This window comes from Megalopta genalis, chromosome 5, assembly GCF_051020955.1.
Source record: "Megalopta genalis isolate 19385.01 chromosome 5, iyMegGena1_principal, whole genome shotgun sequence".
NCBI lineage: Eukaryota > Metazoa > Arthropoda > Insecta > Hymenoptera > Halictidae > Megalopta > Megalopta genalis.
The window spans coordinates 3,262,279-3,285,689 of record NC_135017.1 but is presented as its reverse complement, the minus strand read 5'-3'; the positions used below and the strand labels follow the sequence as shown (position 1 = coordinate 3,285,689).

At 37.3% G+C, this 23,411-nt stretch overlaps 2 protein-coding genes across 5 annotated transcripts in view; one reads left to right on the top strand and one right to left on the bottom strand.

The window, feature by feature from the left end:
• Positions 1-23,411, bottom strand: part of Flo2 (flotillin-2) — a 483,891-nt gene that overhangs the window by 117,128 nt on the left and 343,352 nt on the right. The gene's annotated exons all lie outside the window — the stretch shown is intronic.
• Positions 91-19,387, top strand: LOC117223462 (glucose dehydrogenase [FAD, quinone]). 2 transcript variants are annotated; one of them, XM_076521661.1, is made up of 5 exons: positions 91-1,514; positions 2,954-3,389; positions 4,738-5,134; positions 6,438-6,720; positions 18,903-19,387. In XM_076521661.1, exons 1-5 carry the CDS (start codon positions 1,107-1,109, stop codon positions 19,101-19,103), a joined length of 1,725 nt encoding a protein of 574 aa, XP_076377776.1. In that variant the 5' UTR covers positions 91-1,106; the 3' UTR covers positions 19,104-19,387. The 2 variants fall into 2 exon arrangements, with proteins under 2 accessions (XP_076377776.1, XP_076377774.1); XM_076521659.1 differs by lacking the exon at positions 18,903-19,387 and adding an exon at positions 9,573-10,922 and having other exon boundaries at positions 153-1,514.

Below are 23,411 nucleotides of genomic sequence, written 5' to 3'. Positions count from 1 at the left end.
ATAGATATATGTAGATATAGCTTAGATTATAATCTAAATATATTGCCCATAAATTATTCGAAATTTTCACAGTCTTGAATAATGAAATTTAGTAGGAAACATGAGACTGTGTATTCAGACGAATTTTTGTCGGTATATTCAAAAATCATTATATTTAATCCTTTGCGGACGAAGCCGCTCGACGGGTATTGCGTCGCTGTGGACGACAGGTATTGGATATAAAATAAAAATGTTATAAGATATAATTATATTATTATAAGATTATAAATATGTGGAAAACTTTGCTGTTTTCTCTGGTAGTGACACAGAAAGACCGACTCGTCAAACTGAAATTCGTTCTGAGCCTACTGTTAAATTAATAAATGTATATTAATAATTAACACTTATGCCGTGCGCAGATCTGAGATATAATTCTTTTGTTTGACGCCGGCATAATAGCTTGGAAATTTTAGATTTTAACAAAAATTTCGAAGATGGCGGTAATATAAATTCCTAAAATTAAGATATTTCATCCAAGAATTTTCGTACTTAATTCTTAATTAAATAAGCACAATGCAATCGTTAGTTTGCTGCCTTTTAACACCCAAGAAATATAGTTCAAATGTTATTTCAGTTTTTTAAAATGACATCAAAGTGGTACCACCGGCATACAACAGATAGTTTTTACGTGGCACCAGCGTGGTGCCACAGGACGGCATGGTGTTAATAGGGACAATATAATGTGTCGATCGAGATGTCAACAGCTGCAACAACGAGACTATAGTGCGGAGCTCTTCAACATGCTTTGCGGCGGGCATTGGGCAAATCCATGGGCTGAGAGCAAAGCTGCGAGGCGAAGCTACGAGCAAGCGACTTAGCGGAGTGGGGAAGTGAGAAAAAAAGGGGGAAGGTTTTCATGCTATTCTACCTCTCTCACTCGCACCCATTGCCATTAAATGGAAAATGTTCGATGTTCATTCCATTTGTAGTTAAGTGGAAAGGAGTCCCACGAAAAGCTAAGGAAGAAATAGTGTTGACTTCGGAAATGGGCAAAATAGCCCTGGATATAAAAACGCTACCCTCACGGGAAAGTAGTTAAACAGGTCTGCAATAGTGCGTCGATCGACATGTCAGTAGGAGGTTGGCTCACGGCTCTTAGGATAGGGGTTACCCTCCTGTTTCAAGCGCGTATCGCCATTTTATTGCAACTACTGATCGTACTATTCAGACTAGACATTGCGGATCGTGAAAATAGAGTGAAACCCGTGTCGCCGCTAAATCTGCGAAATGAGTACGATTTCGTGGTGGTTGGAGCTGGATCAGCTGGATCAGTGATAGCCAATCGGCTGTCAGAGAATGGAAATTGGACGGTACTTCTGGTGGAAGCTGGGCCGGATGAACCGGAAATCTCTGATGTGCCTCAAACGTTTCCGCTTCTGCAATTGTCCCCTCTGGACTGGCAATTCAAAACTGAACCGTCGAAGAACTATTGTCAGGCAATGAACAAGCATCAGTGCAACTGGCCACGTGGCAGGGTAAAATTATTGATATAGTAATGTCCACGTTCAAAACATATCAAATCTGCATTTTATTTCGTTCAAGTATAAAGTTGTGAGAGTAATTCGATTTTGCTAAATCATACTTATCTTAGGAAAATGAGTGAAAGTAGTTCGTGAATCCATTTTTAAGTGGCATATGAATGACTCACAAATTCATCTTAACGATAAGAAGATGTCGAGATCTAAAATATATCATATATTTCCGACTGCATTGTAATATTTTGCCGTGACGTCGCTGAGAGCAAATCGCTTCATTGCGCTGTTAATATGAACCATTTTGTTGAAAATTAAAAATTGTATTTTGTTATACATACAGAATAAGGTAGAATTCAAGACTTCAATTACCGAGGGTAGCATTCGCTTGAAAAATAGAGCTACCTAATGTATGAATGTTATGAAAGTAAATGTCTCTCGAGAAATTATATCTCAGACAATATCAGTTAGGTTTAGTTAGTTCTTTCATATTTTAATCGCGAAGATATGGCTATTTGTAGAGTTTTTATTTCCAATTGGAAAATGTACTCTACAATACTGATAACTACAATTAAATTCATGTAGTGTCTTGATTTTTAATTTCTTCCAGATAAATAATTCTAAACTATGCATTTTATGGCTTATATCTGCAACTTTATTCAATGATATATTTTATATGATACAGTACATGCAAAATAAGAGGGAGTTTAAGACATCGCCGAAAACAAATATTCTTTCGTTCCGGGAACATAGATATTTAAAGTTACTGTAAAAATACCTAATCACATATATATATATATTTTTCCTAAAAGATCACTTAATACAGATAGTATTCTCCGGTCAATTGTAGACCTTTTGATCAAAGGTAATTATCGTATAGCCGAGTGCACATAATATTAGGGGAGATTTAAGTCACACACACACACACACACATCACTTTGCTTCGATCACTGTATCACTTACCAGCGGACACGCATTACATCGATGTCGGAAACATTACAAAATGCATCGACAACTTTACCGATTCGAAGCCACGAATTTTTTTTTTACTAATGGCATGTGTCAGTTGTCATAGATGGAGCATGGTCGGCAAATGCAACGGGGATTATTTAAATGATTAAAGACATTTGTATATTTCCAAAAATCGGAGCAGAAGTTTAGAACGTAATGACCAAAACTTATTTTACGTCCAATATAATCGTTAAATAAAGGATTCCATTTAAAATGAAGCATTGTATGATATAGTTTGCCCTAAGTTAACGAGGTTTATTTGTCATGACTTTACCTATTTCAAATCGTTATACAAGATACAGTCCAACGAATGTTTAAATATCTCGAACTCCTTCTGAAACACCATAAAATTAAATTCCTTATAATTCCGTCTAACCTTATATAAGCCTTCAGAAATTATGCTTTCATGTACTTAAACTCTGAAAATTAAGGTTCTCGGAGGTAGTAGTGTGCTGAACGCAATGCTCTATATCCGTGGCAACAAGAGAGACTATGACAGCTGGGAAAGTCTGGGAAACCCCGGCTGGGACTACGACAGTGTGTTGCCTTACTTCAAGAAGTCTGAAGACATGAGGATCGAAGAATACAAAAATTCACCTTATCACCACACTGGCGGTTACTTGACAGTCGAGTACTTCAAGTACCAAACTCCCGTGATCAAGTATCTGGTAAAGGCTACCACAGAACTGGGATACGACATCGTGGATGCTAATGGAGCTACTCAAACCGGGGTCACCAATTCCCACGGTACTTTGAGAGACGGGTTACGATGCAGTACTGCGAAAGCTTTCCTCCGGCCTGCTTCCAAGAGGAAAAATCTGGATGTGAGCATACTCTCGACTGTGGAGAAGATTCTGATAAGCGAAGGCATGTTACTTCAAATATTTTAATTATGTTTTTAAGAGATCATATTGTGATATAGGCTTGTTGAGACTTGTCTATATTTTGATGGGTAAGAGACTGATTTTAGAATTTCTGTGAATTCATTTTAGTGTTTCTTGTACCATCAGTTTACTTATATATACTATTACAATTATTTCCAACATTGCATATTCAATATTAACTCTTTGGTAAATTATTTGATATGTCTATTTAATAAAAATTATTTTATAGTGCTCATGTTGTTAGCTCGCGTGTTACTAATTTTCTAAAGGTGTGTACATACTCGAGCTATCGAATTTGGTCTAGTTAGAGTATACGAACGCTCGGATACTTCGACACAATTAGGATTTCATTTCGTCTTGTGTAACGACTTTTTCTAACTACACAGATTTCAGATCCAGATCGACATAGAAAACAATAATGTATTACTTTAAAACTTGCTATCGACATATTTAAGATTTTCGCTGCTCAGACCGCGCATCGCGTCGCGTTTTATTCCAACCCTAATTTAATCTTACACAGCTTCTACGCCCAATAATATGAATTTTAAGGAAACATATGTAAAATTTAACATTCTTACTCATCTGAATAATAAATATTACACACAGAATACAACACAACATTAGATGAAGTATGATATTTACGTGCGACTAATACGTTATTTTGAATGCTTAACTTTACCTTCTTACCAGTTTTTCACATTACTTGTATTTGCTAATACTTAGTTGCATATCATTCCAAGGTCTACAGAGTTTATCTCTCAGCTTTACATACTATACACAAGATACAAGTCCGACCTCCTTCTCATAAACTTGCATATGAATATTGGAACTTGTTCAGAAACAGAGGTGGTGTCCTATAGTATTTTAGAGATTATTGAAGACGTCCAAGGAACTTCGAGAAGTATCAAACACATTCAACAGCTTTCGCTCATACTTTCAATTGAAAATTAAAATCATCATGTTTCTTCTTTCCAAACTGTTTCATTTCACGTCTTATTTAAACGAGCGTAGTATAATTTAAACATTTTAAGCAATGTATTAGATATACTCAAACGTTGTCAGATGCATTTCGTTCCAGTAGTATTATCAACTGAACATTAAGGGTCAACACGTCTCCTATTTTCAAAACGTTTATGTAACATTTCCCAGATCTTCAAACATCTGAAGAAAACTAACAAGAACTTTCAACATTTTCAAACACCTTCGAACTCTTTCAAATGTAACATGGTTTCCTTTCGAAAATTGATTTTAATTTAAGATCTAGAGTCAGTATGTTACTTGTCTGTTAACAAATATATAATATTATGTTTGAATGTGTACCATTGTTACAGACAACGATACGAAGAGAGCATATGGCGTCCAATTTCGAGTAGGCCTGATCAGCCATACGGTCACAGCAAAACGCGAGGTCATTTTATCCGCTGGCGCTTTACAATCGCCGCAATTGCTCATGCTATCCGGTGTCGGTCCGAAAGATCATTTAGACGCTGTAGGGGTGAAGACTGTGCATCATGCACCAGGCGTGGGTGAAAATCTGCAGGACCACGTGGCAATGGGTGGTATGACTTACTTGATAGACCCGCCAGCAAAGTATACGGGGAAGGACCCATTCACATTCAATTTGTTCGAGTCTATCACTGAGAAAGACGTCGTGGAATTCACTGTGGAGCGCAAAGGAAAAATGTATGCTTTGCCCATCTCTGAGGCTATGGCATTTATTAATACTAAGTAAGTATCTTATTATAGTGACAAACAACTACATATGTTGGAAAATTTTTATGTTCAGTGATGGAGATTGGGAAATGTTATAGAACTTGGTTTAATTAACAGCTCGTTGTCAACTAACGGCATTAACAATGCTAGCGGTTGTCCTGCACAAGATACGTACTTCAGAATTCGCCATTTTATAATGAATAATTTAGTAATTTTTAACAATAATTTTTGCATTCATTGATGGATTAAAATCTATGAAGAATAATATAAGACTGCTTAGATTATAATGTATATATGTTGTCAATAAATTATTTGACATTTTCACAGACGTGCATAATTAAGTATAATAGTAAACATGAGACCGTCTATTGAGACGAATTGGTCGGTTTATTCACCAATTCATGTATTTAAGCTACTACTGAACTATTAAATTTGATTATACAAATGTAATTAAGCCATTAAAAATTTTGAATAATTTATTGAAGATTTATTTATGCATGTTGATATTAAACTATTGAAGTTAAATCTTTTAATACAAGTTTCAGCTTATTAAACTTATTATGTGAAGGAAAAACAAAATGCAATGAAAGAAAAATGCAGTCAATTAATTATTAATTATCCATTAATTGCATTTTCCAGTATGTGACAGCTACTACTTCAAAAAAAAATCCTCTATAATATAATATACACAAAATTAGAAGATGTTTCAGTCATTATGTTGCTGAATACTAGTCTGTTTATAAAACAGAGATTCTAGAGTCTACTTTTGCTTACCTCAGCAAAGATAGGAATTATACTCGTGAATTTTTATTGTGGAAACATGTTACCTAATCAACTAGATTCTTTGTTATCACAGTCTTGATTCGAGGTAACTTTGATCTTTACGTAAATGATGCAAACCGCTTCATTAACGAGATATTCTGGAAAAATACGGCTCAGTCGAAAAGCGAGTACGCGATAACGCCCCACCGTCGCGATAGCGTGCACGACTATGCATTGGTTCCGAGGACGGGACACCAGTTGTTCAACCTCTCTAATTGGTCAGGGTTATTTTACTTTCAGAATACCATTTTCCAGTGGTAACGACAGTCCTGAAACACCTTGTATAATCACTAAAAATTTTGTTCCACTGACTTTTCAACAAGAATCGATCAACTCCGTAAATCCTCAAATCCTTATGAAAAATTCACGTCATCTTCCTGCGTGTTATCAGTAACAAATTTGTATGACAACTTATTACATGATTTATTCAAATATTCAAAAAATTGTAGATATTATGAAACAATCAAATATTCACATATTTATTCGAATTCTTCAGGTACGCGAATAAATCGGATGATTATCCTGATATACAGCTCTTCCTGTCAAGCGTAACGGATGAAGCCGACGGCGGGATTTTCGTAAGTAGGGCCAGCAATGTGAACAACGACTTCTACGCGGAAATGTACGAGAATATAATTCACGAGCCTTCGTACGGTTCCGTTCCCCTTTTGCTAAGACCTCGTAGTAGAGGGTACGTGAAATTGCGCTCCAGCGACGTAGACGAGCTTCCGATGGTTGTACCCAATTACTTCCACGATCCACATGACCTTAACGTTTTGGTAAGTAGGCTGTTTAAAAATTCAAATGAGTATTTTCATCCAGTAGTTTGAAAAGATCGATTTTCTTTTAATTATCTACTTTCCATCATGACCACTACAATTGTTAGTAAATACTAATTTTTTCTTAATTGCTTATATGCTGAAAACAAGAAAAAATCTACAGTGTTTTATGAAATAAAGTAACTACTTAAAATTTGTCGAAAATATCGAATGTCACTTTAATGGACACAGAAATTGTCACACTTATGCTAGAGAAACTACAACAAATTATCTCTTTTTACGAACTAGCTATTATAAAAATCTAAAAAGAGAATAAACTAAAGAACACTAAAAATATTTTCATTCTGCTGATAATATGGAAGAATCTCAAACAAAAACACAGTTTGCTTTGAACATGCTTGACGATAAACATACACATGCTTTTTTAAACACGTGCTTCCTCTCGATTTCAAATTTACCAATGTTTATTTACATTATTGTTAACAATGTTTATTTATACTGCTATCATTACGATGCAACAACTAGAATCAGGATCACCGTTGCGTATTTTTCCTCAAATGTCACCTGAATGCGTTCGTGACGTCACGAATGAGCAGTTCAGCAGAGTAGGACAAGAGGGCAGCGTCGTCGACCGACGCGACATGACCTGATCAATTACAAACGTGAAAGCTTCTCTGATAACCCTGTTGACCTCTAGCTCTACCCTGCTAAACTGGTTATCCGTGACGTCAGGGATGGAGTTACGTGACATTTGAGGAAACTCACGGCGAAAGAGATCAAGAGCTAGTCAAGGACTTATTCGTGATCTTAAATGCAAAAGAATTATACATCGACGGTTCTAAAATTACAAAAAATATAACCTCGAGAGAAACTGTACGTTTATCGCAACACTTGGCCCGTAAAATTAAAACGCGTTGTCAGAATGCGAAACATCGGAATATGTGTATATTCATCGATATACAGGGTATTCCAACGGATAGAACGTGGGGCGTGGTGCGTTCAAATCAATGAACAAGTCACGGTGCGTGAACTTGCGAATCTTATTTTACTACGCCACAGTGATAATTTTAAGAAAAACGCTATTCGTCCTTATTTCAGAATGTCTGAAGAATACTTACTAATTTTTCGAATCTGAAATAGTAAGTAATTTAACCGTGACGGCCGTTTTAATTGTCTGGTGCGTATGACACCTCGTGTGGAGCATTTGAAATTTTTAAGCAAGGTGTACAGTGAAGATTAACAAAGTACGTAAATGATATTTTAACTTAAAAAATTCCGTGTCCGAACGCAGTTCAACGAACGATTCGCAAAGCTAATTTAATAATAAATAATCGCGTTAAGAGACGTAAGGGATTTGTTTGTTACAGAAATATGAAAGATATTATCAATAAACAACTCACCCATTTAGTTGTAAATCCACTTCATGCACGGAAATGTGTGCAGAATAGTGCATTGATCTCGTACAATGTATGATGAACTGCACAGCTGATCAGTATCCGACGGCGACGAACTGAAGGATATCTCCGGGCAGGCAATTTCAACGTTTACTTTCACTGCATTATCACTAAACACTGATCACTTATCAATAATATTTATGGACCAACTTTCCTGGAAAGAGCCCTGAAAATAACCGATTGTTTTATGCGACGCGTTCGATGTTCATATCGTTAAGAACACATACCGAGTTCACGGGATGAACTGCGGAAGACTAGCACGATGGCTGACAATGTTCGCGTTCGATGGGAAACAGTTGAAATTCGCTCGTAGGAAAACGAAACACTGTCGGCCATCGTGCCAGTCTTCTGCAGTTCATCTCGTCAACGCGGTACATACGTGTCGTTAACATTGAGAACCGCGAACGCGTTGCATTAAAAAATCGGCTCTTTTCAGAGCTATACATATTAACCCATGAAAGTTGGTCCATAAATATTATTGATAAGTGATTAGTGTTTAGTAATAATGCAGTGAAAGTAAACGTTGAAATTGCCTGCCCGGAGACATCCTTCTGTTCGTCGCCATCGGATACATGAAGTGGATTTTACAACTAAATGGGTGAGTATCTTATTGATAATATTCTTCATATTTCTCTAACAAACATATCCCTTACGTCTCTTAACGCGATTATTTATTTTTAAATTAGCTATGAGAATCGTTCGTTGAACTGCGTTCGGACACGGAATTTTTTAAGTTAAAATATCATTTACGTACTTTGTTCATCTTCACTGTACACCTTGCTTAAAAATTTCATATGATACACACGAGGTGTCATGCACACCAGAAAATTAAAACGGCTGTCACGGTTAAACTACATATTATTTCGGGTCCGAAAAATTAGTAAATATTCTTCAGACGTTCTAAAGTAAAGGAGAACAGCGTTTTTCTTAAAAATATCACTGTTATGTAGTAAAAAAAATCCGGAAAGTTCTCGTCTTGTGACTTGTTCAATACTTCGAACGCGGCTCGAGTCCGTCCCGACCTTCTGTCAAAGCCTCGTGCTGCGGACTCTCTCGCGGACCCTCTCCCTCGCACCGTCACCTCTCATTGGCCAGTGTTTTTCGTTAATAACTCGTAAACAAAGCCGCGGATTGCATTTTCGCAAAGGAAAAAGTTACTTCAAATGACCTCAGCTACCCCTCATTTTCGGCTGTTAAAGTAATTGTGGAACACCCTGTATATATTGAATATTCAATGTGGTCCAGTTATTTTGTTCAGCCTCTATAGTAATCGCAACTGAAAACAAAATCAATGTTTGTTAAATATTAATATTTTATATTCTAATTTTTTCAATTATTCTGATTCGACGAGTTGAATCTATTTCTATAGTAATCAACATGGTTTTCTGATGTTAACAGATAGAAGGTGCAAACTTCATATACAATCTCACGCAGACACCAACTTTGAAAAGTCTGAACGCCAGAGCGAATCCAAATCGAATCCCAGAATGCTCGTCTTTCGAGTTTCCATCGGACGATTACTGGAAATGCCACGCAAGATTCTATACAATAACGATCTATCATCCATGTGGGACTTGCAAGATGGGCCCAGCGACTGACAAGATGGCCGTCGTGGATCACAGACTTAAAGTACACGGAATTAAGGGGCTGCGAGTGGTTGACGCGTCGATCATGCCTACTATCACCTCCGGAAACACGAATGCGCCGGTTATTATGATTGCCGAGAAAGCTGCAGACATGATTAAGGAGGACTGGAAATAGTACATATAGATATTATAGATTGAGCTTGACCGTGTCGAATTGTCGAAATGGAAAATCTTGATGCTAAAGAAAATCTTGATGACGCTAAAGAAATTGTGATTTCTCGAAGAAATTGTCTATACTGTTTTCAATTACACATGGTCAAAGCTCAAATGATAAAGTGATATCTTGATTCAATATTTAAAAAGCCGTTCTATTATTTGATTTTAATAAATTGCATTCTAATAAATAATCTCATATTATGGGTGAAGGTAATCAATTATTATAATATTTTAAGAAAATATTTTGTTAATAGCAATTTGTTAATCGCAAATAACTCCATCTATTTCAAATAATGAAGAAATCGATATATTATTCTAACAAGAAAATAATCTGATTAGTGATAAACTTATTGTTTGCAAGCTATCCCACAGTTTAAGACGTAATATTCTGTTTCAATTAATAAAATTTGTTCCTGACATAATAAAGGATTGAGAATAAACTAAACTGTCATGTAAAGATGACTACATTCTTTTACGTTGACCTGTCGGTATTTGGAAGTGATTTTCGTGTCACAGAATTCATTTTTATAACGAATTTTTCTACGATGATGCTTAGGACAATTTGAACCAATTTCAATTACATAATTGGTGGCGATCGAGGTTCAAAGGGAATTGATTTAGTTTATAACACGGTGAATTTTGAAAAGGAAGAAAAATCGAAAATGTATTCTGATTTACAATTAGTTAGTTAATGCAAGTTGACAAAGAATAATACAGATTTGATCGAGGATAGTTCTAAATATCCTAAGTGCTAGGTCTTTACTTAGTATGAAGTATTTTTATTTCGAGATTAATTTTTGGTAACATTGAAATTTCATGATTTAAGATTGGAATCTTTTGAAATCGAAGATCGATAGATGGAAATCTCTTTAATGATGTGTCGGAAGCGCCAGCAACTTGATACATATGTATACGTCAATAAAATATTTTAATTAATATCATACAATGTTTGAAATTATACTTTAAAAGGAAATGATTGAACTTCCTTTACATACAGCACAATTATCAAAAAGCCTGTAATAGGTTGCTTGCAACTAAAGTGTTAGAATGTTTCTACATTCGTATTAATTTCAACGAATTTCAAGCTATTCTGCGAGAAGAATTTTTTTACATGTCAGTTAGACTATTTTATATAGTTGTTTAATATTTCCTTATTCTTTTAAAAAAATCTTTTCTTCATCTCATTGGTATTGACGTGTTTTAGCAACCCAATTGTATTGCCTGTGTCAGAATTTCCACATTGCAAACGTATTGCGCAAAGTTGCAACTGTATTCGATTGCTTTCGCGTCGTGTCATGTGGCCTCTGAATTGCCTTCGAATCATGTCATATGGTCTCTGTATTGCTATCGAATCGTGGCAAGAAATTAGAAATCAAAAAGTTCTATCATCGTTTTTCTTCTGGCATTACTATGTATTCATACGAATGTGCACTGGTATGCTGACCGCTGCCTTTTCTTGCCGGCTGTCCCGAGATTCTATAAAAAGGAGCCGCGAGGCTCAAAGAATTGCGACTTAGTATTCCCAGATCTGCCAGTTTCAATTCCGAACTCCGAATATTTCTGGGAGAAATTACTGTATTTCCCTTTGTATTCATTACCTGTCGTTCCTTACACGAATATTTTTACAATTTATAATCGAACGGTGAACATTTTTTATATACAATTTCGTTTACATTCGTTTTGGTTGCACTGGATGATTAGATCTTTCGATGCACTGGCTGAAATTTGGCAATTTTTACTGACAATAATATTATAACATATTAATATGATAATAATAGTATAATAATAATATAATTAGCGATTTTATAGTAACGCTACAATGATAATGTCATTGTTGAGCAGCCGTAGTAGTCGTGTTACTTGTTGTAGCACAACACTGGCGTTTTATTTTCTTTTGTCATTCCAAGTAATAGTAAAATTGAAAAAAAAGTATTTTAGTCATGGTCTAGTAGACTAGTCCCTTTATGATCTAAAAAAATTCAAATCCTGTAGCTCAGTTTCAAAAAAGTTATTGTGCTTTAAAAGGTGTTTTTTAATTTTTGTCTGGAATTGTATATCCGATATGTGAACAACCAGTTAAGTCTGTTTTGATTTATAACTCTAAACATGCCGACATTCTAAACGATAACGCTCGCTTGTAATTGTAATTGTAATCGTAATTGTAATCGTCTTCGATTTCTGTGTATATTCCACATCCTAGCTACAGCAGTAATTATATAATAACGGTGAATTGCTGTATTGACAGGGGAAACCGCGGGGAAATGCATTTCATTCGTTGATGAGATCAGCCTTTTCTTTTTCCACGATCTAATAGACTAAAATTTTGTTCGACGACCAGAGCACTTGCTATAAATTAGACCAGTTAAACTTGGTGCCTTGAGGTGTATATTCGAATGTATTCGAGAGAATTTTTGTAAAAAACTTTTGCAAACTTATGGAAGTACGAAAATTGTAACGATTTACCGTTGCAATTCCTTCACAGTTTTCTTGCTAATAATATTTTATCTTATCTTAAACTACAAGAGACCCTCGTCTAACATGGTAGATAGGTCCCTAGAAAATGCTGCGTTGAGTGAAAACGTGTTTTATTAAAAACTTATTAAAACTTATTGAAAACTTATTCTTTTTCATTCCACGTAAGCTACTAAATTTTTATTAAAAATATAAATGTATGTATAACACAAAGCGAAGAAAGGAAATAGCATTTCCATTTGAAATGTAACGTTAATTTAATAATTTTCTTCTTCTCACTTGAACGATATCATTCGGTTATATTCGAATATTATATCCGTTATATGATCCGGTTAATATCTTTCGTTTCACTTTTTGAACCATCTCCTTCATTTACATTTTGTTGCATCTTCTTTGGTGGAATGGTTTGTTTGCTGGTTATGTCAAGCTCATTGTAGATTTTATGGTATAAAAATAGACGATTTTGCAGCTTCCTTCTGAATTTTGGGCTTCTTTCAGCGGAAAGTTATATATTTATGTACCCTTTATTATAAGAATTATATTTTCATGTAAAGCCGTTTGTTAGGATCGATCCACTAGATTTAAATTTGATCCTGTGGAAGAACGGAACGGGATAATTCAAAGCCTAAACGATATGAAAGTTGCCCTTACGTTTATTTAGAAGAATACTAACAGCGTAGAGCGCCGAGTCTTACGACAATTTTAACGGAAACGAATTTAACAAAGAGTGTCGGCCGAGATACATTCTCTTCAGTGAACTCACTGTTGAAATTTTAGCCTCGAACAAAAATTAATCTATAGTTTACTTAGTAAGATATCTTCAGTTAAGATATCGGTTTACATTTCGCCGGCTCCGTCAGCGGGCAGCGACGGTGATGAAAACTGTATATAGTAGATGCCGCGATACATCATCGCCGGTACCTTTTGATATACATCGTGCCCTGACTGTTTGAGGGTCCCCGCGTCACGTATACAATGTAAAACGCGACAAATAAAACGTCTCTGATTGGTGGACACGACGAACCCAAAAAGGGTATAAAAGAAGCGTTTCTTCTTACCGGACTCTCAGTAGAGTTTGGTCGCTCGATCGGTTTCGCTCATATACCTTCTCTCAATAAAGGAATAAAATAAAGTCCTTTTTAAGCAAAGTATTAGAATCATATTCATTTCCATTCCATAATCCCAACAGTGACGAACAAGTACTTATGTTGGAGAATGTTTACGTTCAGTGATGGAGATTGGGAAATGCTATAGAACTTGGTTTAATTATAATAACAGCTCCTGGTCAACTAATGGCATTAACATTGCTAATGCATATGATTGCATATGATTCGTACTTCTGAATTCATCATTTAATAATAAATAATTTTTCAATTTATAGCAATAATTTCTTCATTAATTGTTGGATTAAAATCTAGATTATAGTATAAACATTCACATACATATGCGTATAATATAGATATATGTAGATATAGCTTAGATTATAATCTAAATATATTGCCCATAAATTATTCGAAATTTTCACAGTCTTGAATAATCAAATTTAGTAGGAAACATGAGACTGTGTATTCAGACGAATTTGTCGGTATATTCAAAAATCATTATATTTAATCCTTTGCGGACGAAGCCGCTCGACGGCTATTGCGTCGCTGTGGACGACAGGTATTGGATATAAAATAAAAATGTTATAAGATATAATTATATTATTATAAGATTTTAAATATGTGGAAAACTTTGCTGTTTTCTCTGGTAGCGACACAGAAAGACCGACTCGTCAAACTGAAATTCGTTCTGAGCCTACTGTTAAATTAATAAATGTATATTAATAATTAACACTTATGCCGCCCGCAGATCTGAGATATGATTCTTTTGTTTGACGCCGGCATAATAGCTTGGAAATTTTAGATTTTAACAAAAATTTCGAAGGTGGCGGTAATATAAATTTCTAAAGTTAAGATAAGTCATCCAAGAATTTTCGTCTGTCACTTGACTGTCACAAAATCACTGCTGCTGATGTCACAAAATGTAACATCCTTCCTGCTTCTTTTAGACATAATGTTATAGTAGGGTAATTTTCATATATAATAGTCCAAATAATATTGTATAAATATAGTTAACTTTAACGAACGGCAAAAATGCTTGGGCTGCTGTCCGCAGACAGCCGTTCTCGCAAGGGGTTAAGCTACCCCTGATCTATTAAATTTCATTATTCAAATGTAATTAAGTCACTGAAAATTTCGATTAATTTATTGAAGATCTATTTATGCGTGTCGTTACTAAACTATTAAAGTGAAATCTTTTAATATAATACAAGCTTTAGCTTATTAAATTCATTAAGGGAAGGAGGAAAATATTTACTTTGTCTATCATGCAATTCATGCAAACAACATTCATTTTGTGTAAAAATGCAGTCTAATAATTATTAATAATTCAATAATTGCATTTTCCAGTATATGGTAGCTACTTCGTCCAAAAGAAAATCCTCTATAATATATTATACACAAAATTAGAAGATGTTGAGTCATTATGTTGCTGGTTACTGTTCTGTTTATAAAACGGTGACTTTCAAATTTGTCAGCTTTTGCTTACCTCCGCGAAGATAGGGATTATACTCATGAATCTTTTTAGTGTAAACATGTTACCTAATCAACTCGATTCTTTCTTATCACAGTTTTGATTCGAAGTAACTTTTTCCTTGACGCAAATGTTGCAAACGGCTTCATTAACGTGATATTCAGGAAAAACACGGATCAGTCGAAGTGCGATTACGGTTAGACTCCACGGACGCGATAGCGAGCAGTACACTGCATTGCTAACGAGGACAGGACACCAGTCGTACAATCTCTCTAATAATTTCAGTGGTAACACCAGTTGTGAAACACATTGTATAATCACTAAAAATTTTGTACCACTGTCTTCTCAACAAGACTCGACGAACTCTATAAATCCTCAAATACTTATCAAGCAATTACGTCCTCTTCCTGCGTGTTATCAATAACAAATTCGTGTCAGAACTTATTACAAACACTATATTCACAGAATTATTCAAAAAATCCTGCTTCAGATACGCGAATAAAACGGAGGATCATGTGACATACAGATCTTCATGTCAAGCACATCGGATGAATCCGGAGGCCATCTTTTCCTAAGTAGGGGCAGCAATTTGAAAAACGATTTCTCCGCGACTATATACGAGAATATAATCTAGAAAAATGCATGTAGTGGCTTTCCGCTTTTGCTAAGACCTCGTAACACGGGGTGCGTGAAATTGCGCTCAAGCAACGTGCACCAGCATCCGATCATCGTTCCTAATTATTTCCAGGATCCACATGACCTTTTGGTAAGTAGCCACTTAAACCCTTTGCGCACCAAAGTATTTTCTTCCTTTTATTTCTGAATTTGCTGCAATGTAATCCAAGCATACTCCCGCGTGTAACTTCCCACTCTAAAGTAGAAGTACTATAATTGCTCTACGTACCACGTAATTGCGTAATTTGTTTATGAAAATAATGCGAATCATGAAAATAAAATATTAATGCGAAAGTAAATGTCAAGTCTGACTCAACATGGGAGCGCAATTTAGAAGTTTGGAAAAATCGATTTTATTTTTATTTTTATTTTTTGAAGTATATGATTCTGAAAATGATTCTGCAAAGAATATTTTTCTATTTGTAAAAATAACAAGATTATGTAGTGCGACGCCGCCCCGATCCCCGCGAGTCCCCAGATGCAGGCAGGCATGGTCCATCCACGAATCTCGCGGATAGAATCACGACGCCAAAATGGGCTTTAGATTAATATTTAATCGTGTCGATATTTACAGAATTGCGCAGCCTCGTGGCTACACCCGAGAGCCCGCGCTCTTTATAGTAGGCACAGAGGATGGTCATCCGCGCGCTTGTCGAGATTTCTTTACAATCTGGAGGCCTAAACATAGGTTGCCCCGAAACGCGGATGTTCGGCGCGGTTACAATTTGACTGCCGAGCTCGCCTACGCAGCACGAATGGTACGAAAGCACGGCGGCGGCCGTTGGAAAGGTGGCCCGAAACGCCGACACTGCGGGGATTCCAGAACTCTTCGAAATCGTCGGATTCGGATTCAAATCAGTTCGCGAACCGTACCGAAATCTCCGAGTTGATCGAACGCACGCGACATCGGCGATCGCCACACTTTCCCCTTTCCCAGATCACCACGTCCTCGAGGAAACCTTCCGGGCGTGACGAAGACTCCACGAAACTCCGTCAAACGTTCCCTCTCGGGAACGGACGGTATCGTGGGGCGAGAGGCACTTCCACGCGCGAGAACTCCGAGTTCTCCGTAGGTCTACTCACCTTCCCCCGCGCCTAATTCCGAGCCACCCCGCGATGTTACGCGAAGGATCACAGAAAACGACTTACCGCCTTCGGCCCTTCATCGCTCGTCATAGCTTGGGTCTGCTGTGTCCTTCATCGTCTCCGCGACTTCGCTTTTTCTTCCGCTCGCTGACACTCTCTCGCTCCCCCACGCTTACACTCGTGCTCGCTCTCTTACACACTGACTTTAGCTCACACTTCCGACGCGTACGTTTCGCTTGGGCGGTTCGCTCCACTATAATCCTTCGCGATTTTCCGATCGCGACGGAGCCGATCCTACGTACCCCCCATCACTCTACACGTTCGCGGGTCTTAGCCCAATTGGCCTGCCTAATTGCGTGATATGGAATTGACACAGGATCGTCCCGCGGAAGGTCTGTGGCCCGAGGCCGAATCCGACTTTTCCCAGGTGCGGTCTCCTCTGGCAACCGGGGGAGTACTCCTAACATCTATTCAGGGCACCTTCGCACCACCCACACTTCCTGGGGCCCTTCCGTACGGGGTGGAACGACTTCAGGACGTCGAAACGTGGATTCTCCTTAGAGTTCCGAGGCTTGGTGGATATTTGGTCCTGGTCGCCCCCGGGTTGGTTGGTCCGTATGCGAAGTGTCCCCAATCATCCATCTACGCGCGCGTAGGACGTTTTGAGGGAGACCAACAATAGGGCATGGTCCCATTCCGGCGGCAGCCAAGGGGTGCCCTCTCAGCGGGTCGGCGGCGGGCACTAGGTCCGCTCCTGAAAACTTCGATGGGCTCGGCCCGTGGGGTGCGAATTAGCCGGGCGCAAATACACCGAATTCTTCCCCCAGGGAGTGCTCTCGTGCTAGTGTTGAGTTCGCACGATACCATAGGGGGAGGGGGATGATCCGGTCCTCTGTCGCGGCGTTTCCTTCCGCTCCTACACGGTGGCGGGGGCGATATCACGAAAGTGCCACGTCACAGTAGGTTCGAATTATTTCTACATTAAATCATATGCACTATCAAGAGATTTCTATCTATCAAGAGATTCACTTGAAACCTATTTTTCTCAAGATTCTGTTATCCAATTCACTTCAAACTTAGATACAGTTTTTAGTATACTTTCCATCGTGATCACTACAATTATTAATAAGTACTAATTTTTCCCTAGTTGTTTATATTCTGAAAACGAGAAAAAAACTACAGTGTTTTATGAAGTAAAGAAACTACTTAATTTGATAAAAACTTCGGACGTCACATTAATGGGCACAGTAATCAACACACTTACACTAGAGAAAACACAAAAAATTCTCAAACTCCAAATTTTGTATACTTTTCAAGAACTGGCATTTAACAAAATCTAAAAGAAGAATAAACTGCTATATTCCGGAAGCAAACTAACTTCATCACTAAAAATATTTTCATTCTACTGATAATATAGAAGAATCTCAAACAGAAACATTGTTTGATTTGAGGATGTAAATGTTACGATAAACTTATACATTTTTTCCCACTTCATGCTTGCTCTCAATTTCAATTTTACCAATGACTATTTACATGGGAGTTTACATATACTGTTATAATTACGATGCAACAACTAGGATCAACATCAACCTCGCATAAATTTCTTCAAATGTCAGCTGAATCCGTTCGTGACGTCACGGATGAGCAGTTCAGCAGCGTAGGGGTAGAGTTCTGCATCATCGACTGACGATGACGAGACCTGATCAATCGCAATCGTAAGAACTTCTCTGACAATCCTGCTGATCACTAGCTATACTCTGTTAAACTGGTTATACGTGCTGTCAGGGATGGAGTTACATGACATTTGAGGAAACTCGCGACGACAGTGATCAATTGCAAAAAATATCAACTTGAGGGAAACTGTTGGTTTATCGTAACACTTGCCCTGTAAAATTTATAAGTGCTTTACTTTTTAGCATTTCCCCATATTGTCCAAAACGGGTATAGAATATTTAATGCTATCCAGTTGTTTTGTTCAACCTTTATAGTAATCGCAACTGAAAACAAAATCAATGTTTGTTAAGTTATAATATTTTATATTCTAATTTTTTCAATTATTCTGATTCGACGAGTTGAATCTATTTCTATAGTAATCAAAATGATTTTCTGATGTTAACAGATAGAAGGTGCAAACTTCATATACAATCTCAGCCAGACACCAACTTTGAAAAGCCTGAACGTCAGTGCGAATCTAAATCGAACCCCAGAATGGCTCGTCTTTCAAGTTTCCATCGGACGATTACTGGAGATGCCACGCAAGATTCTACACAGCAACGATCTATCATCTGTGTGGGACTTGCAAGATGGGCCCAGCGACTGACAAGATGGCCGTCGTGGATCACAGACTTAAAGTACACGGAATTAAGGGGCTGCGAGTGGTTGACGCGTCGATCATGCCTACTATCACCTCCTGAAACACGAATGCGCCGGTTATTATGATTGCCGAGAAAGCTGCAGACATGATCAAGGAGGATTGGAAACCGTAGCTTTGTAGAACTGTCAAAATGGAAATTCTTGGCGTTGTAGAAAACAATTTATTGTAACGAATATTATATAGGAAAAGAATATGACATAGGTAAAGGTAATAAATTATTTTAACCTCAGGATGACGAGTCGATCCCTGTTTTCGCAGGATTACACCTCTACCTCGATCACCACCACTGCAGAATCGTCGGTATTTTCCCTAGACATCTTTCTGCAAGCCATTCGTTGCGTTATCGCTGCAGAGTTTCAAGGAGTACTCGTATCAAGAGTATGTCGTTCTTCCTCGACGATCGACTGTCTTCGGTCCACCAGGGCCACTTAAAATTCCAGGATTGACGGAAAAACTACAGTAATTTCTCGCGGCAATTGCAAATTTCGGATTGTTGTGAATTTTCGTGTGCTAGTCCTACGAATATTTAATTTGTTACTGTATCGATGCTAACGATCGACGGAATCGGTCAAGCGTGTGATACAAAAATGGTCTGCAAAATGGTTTGTTGGATGTAAGTCAGGTAAGAGAAACCGTGGAGTTACAAGGCACGTGACCGTCGAATTGTGGCAGGTGGAGTGCGAATTGCCTTTGAATCGTGGCATGTGGCCTCCGAATTGCCATCGAATGGTGACAAAAAATTAGAAATAAAAAAGTTAAATCATCGTTTTCATTCTAGAATTGTTATGTACTTATATTAATGTACACCGGCATGCTGGCCGCTGCCTTTTCTTGTCGACTGCCCCGGGATTCTATAAAAACGAGCTACAAGGCCTGAAGAATCGCGCCATAGTATTCTCGAATCTGCCGGATTCAATAGCGGCCTCCGAACATTTCTGAGAAAAATTAATGTATCTCCCGTCGTATTCATTATCTGTCGTTTCTTATACGAATATTTTTTCAACTCATAATCGAACGTTGAACATTTTTTATATAGAATTTTGTTTAGAAAACGTGGTAGATTTCATGGTACGAAGATAGACAATGCTGCAGCTCCCTTTTTGAATTTTGGACTCCTTTCAGCGGAAGAGTATATATTCATGTACCTTTAATTATAATAATTATATTTTTATGTAAAGGCGCTATAGTTCATTATTTCTTCCCGTCAATATTTTAAACGAATGAAGTTTTTATATATGTTAAGCAAAAATCATACTATCCAGTGCTGTAAAACTACAATGTCGGACAAAGGTTTTCGCAGTTTTCTTATCGTGTTAGAACGAAACAGTGTTATATTCTATATTGCAGTGCGATACGAGGGTTACCATAATTTATCCTATCGTGTAAGAGTGAAACCATGTCACTGTTCAAAAGTGTATAGTCGTTTGTAGTCGTGCTATCTGTTGTAGCAGGACACTGGCGTGGGAATAACGACATCAATAAAAATTTCAGCGCGCATAGAAATTACCGGGATCTACGGAAAGCATTTCTTAAATTTTCGTTGTAGGCTCAGATAAATTTGGTGGCCTTGAGATGTATGTCCGAGAATTGTAATGATGCGCCGTTGCAATTCCTCCACAGTTTTTTTCCGCGAGTTTTTCACAAAGTTTTTTTTTATCTTATCTTAAACTTAAGCGTACTGCGAGATTGCCGGGTTCGCACCGTATATCGTGAGTCAAGTACAATCAAAGAGGGTACGAAGACGAACCTTCTCTCAAACCGGGGCATATACATGTATAGCAACCCTCCATATCTTTTTTAAAGGAAATTTTCGGTATATAGACGGCCCAAACGCGACTAAATAGCGGGCTTACTTTTAGGTCAGCTACTGACGATGCAACGCTAGCGAGATTGAGTTTGATTCTGTTTTGAGCATTTCTACCAAATTTAATTATTCCATTTCTAAATTCAAAACAGTAGTTGGTACAAACCCACAGAGATATACCTTTACCGCTCGAGGTGTATCATCATTTCTTCTTTGTAAAAGTTAGAAGGCCCGAAACTCTAATTTCTACCAACCTACCTCCTAGTGATGATCCGGTGATGAAAGAAACATCGGCTAGTCCACGCAATTCCCTTTCATCAAAATTTGAAAATCGCATCCTTCTACCGACCATGCGAAGCTACCTGGCTCTCGGCTCGTAACATATGAGTTTCAGAGCCAGTATAAAAGTATTTCTATCCGCCATAATTATATAAGGATTTACAATATAAGACTTTATAGACCAGTTATGAAGTGTCTAATCGGATATCGGGAGACGAATTCGATTGGAGATTCATTTTGCAATGGGAACCTACATTTTATATTGCAGGATGCATTTAATTGCATCGCGAGATGCTATGGATTCATGCAACTGTAGAAGTAAAAAGTGAAAAAATATCTGCGGGGGGGAATCGATTATGTATTTTCCATTTTTCTACTATTTTCCATATGCGTTTGAACATTTTCAACCAAGGGATTTTAATTACAACGCAACTAATATTTCACAATAAAGCAGATGTAAAATTAAGGAAGACTTCACTTGTCGCTTTGTTGACTTCGCGTATATATAAAAGATACGAATCATCTAATTCTGTCTACTTCAACGGAAACGGGTTACACTTAATGATTTTAATTTTGAAATCTATTTCTCGGCTTATGGTGCTTGGAAATTTTATATTTAAAAAAAAATTTCGAAGATAGCGGGAATATAAATTCCTAAAAATAAGATATTTCATCCAAGAATTTTCGTACTTAATTCTTAACACATTAACGACCGGTAGCCTATTAATAGGCTTTTCGTCGCCAACGCTTACCGACCGGTAGCCGATTAATAGGCTTTTTCTCGCCGACGCTTACCGACCGGTAGCCGATTAATAGGCTTTTTCTCGCCGACGCTTATCGACCGATTATTTTGTATTAAGTTATGTTGCGCAGTGGCATTAGTTGTGTTGCTTTGCTTTGTAACTTGCTACAGTGTTATATCGTTTTGAAAAATTTACCGTTCGCAATGACTGAAAAAAGTGGCACCGGAGAGTTTTATTTAGATGATTTGTCAGACTGTCCTGACAGTTATTCAGAAAGTGATAGTGGTGACGACAGTGATAGTAGCGATATCATAACTCGGAGACGAAGATGTGTATTGCCACTAACATACACACTGATTCAGAGGATGATGAAAGAAATATTATTGAGAACGATGTGAATAACAATGAAATTGACGATGAGGTATGGTCGACGAACGACGAGGCAGTAATTCTGGAACCGTTCGAAGGCAGCCCTGGGATAAAAATTATGCCAAGTTCTCCAGAGAATATAATGGACAGTGTCAATTTATTTATTGGAAACGACTTTTTCGAACACTTGGTGATAGAATCCAACCGATATCATTATCAGGTCATGGAGAAATATCGAATTCCATCACAAACAAAAAAATGGACTGATATCACAGTTCCGGAAATGAAGAAGTTTTTAGGACTAATAGTTCTAATGGGACAAATAAAAAAAGACGTTCTATACGATTACTGGTCAACTGATCGAACTATTGCAACTCCATTCTTCTCACAAACAATGAGCCGAAACAGATTTGTGCAAATTATGCAGAGCTGGCATTTTTCGGACAATAACAACATACCGCACAATTCACATAGGCTTGCTAAAATTCAACCTGTGACTGTGACTATTTACGGCGAAAATTTGTTGACGTTTATAAACCATGTCAACAATTATCTTTGGATGAATGTATAATCCCGTGGAGGGGTAGACTCTCGATTAGGACGTATAATCCCGCAAAAATAACTAAATATGGGATACTTGTGAGAGTGGTGTGTGAAGCTATCACAGGTTATATATGTAATTTTCACGTTTATGCCGCTGACGGAAATAAATTGGAAGACACAGTTCTAACGGTTATTGAACCATACAAAAACGTGTGGCACGAGGTCTATCAAGACAATTATTATAATAGTGTAAAAATGGCTAGAATTCTTCTAAAAAATAAAATACGAGTGTGTGGAACCATTCGTAAAAATAGAGGTCTTCCTAAATCATTACAAACATTACGGCTTTCAAGAGGACAATACGAATTTCGCAGGAATCGCCAAATCTTGTTAGAAGTGTGGAATAATGGCAAAAGAAATGTCAACATGGTCTCTACCATACATTCTGCACAATTGACAGAATCCACAAGCAGAAGCAAAACATCAGCAGCCCTGATACAAAAGCCTAATTCGATC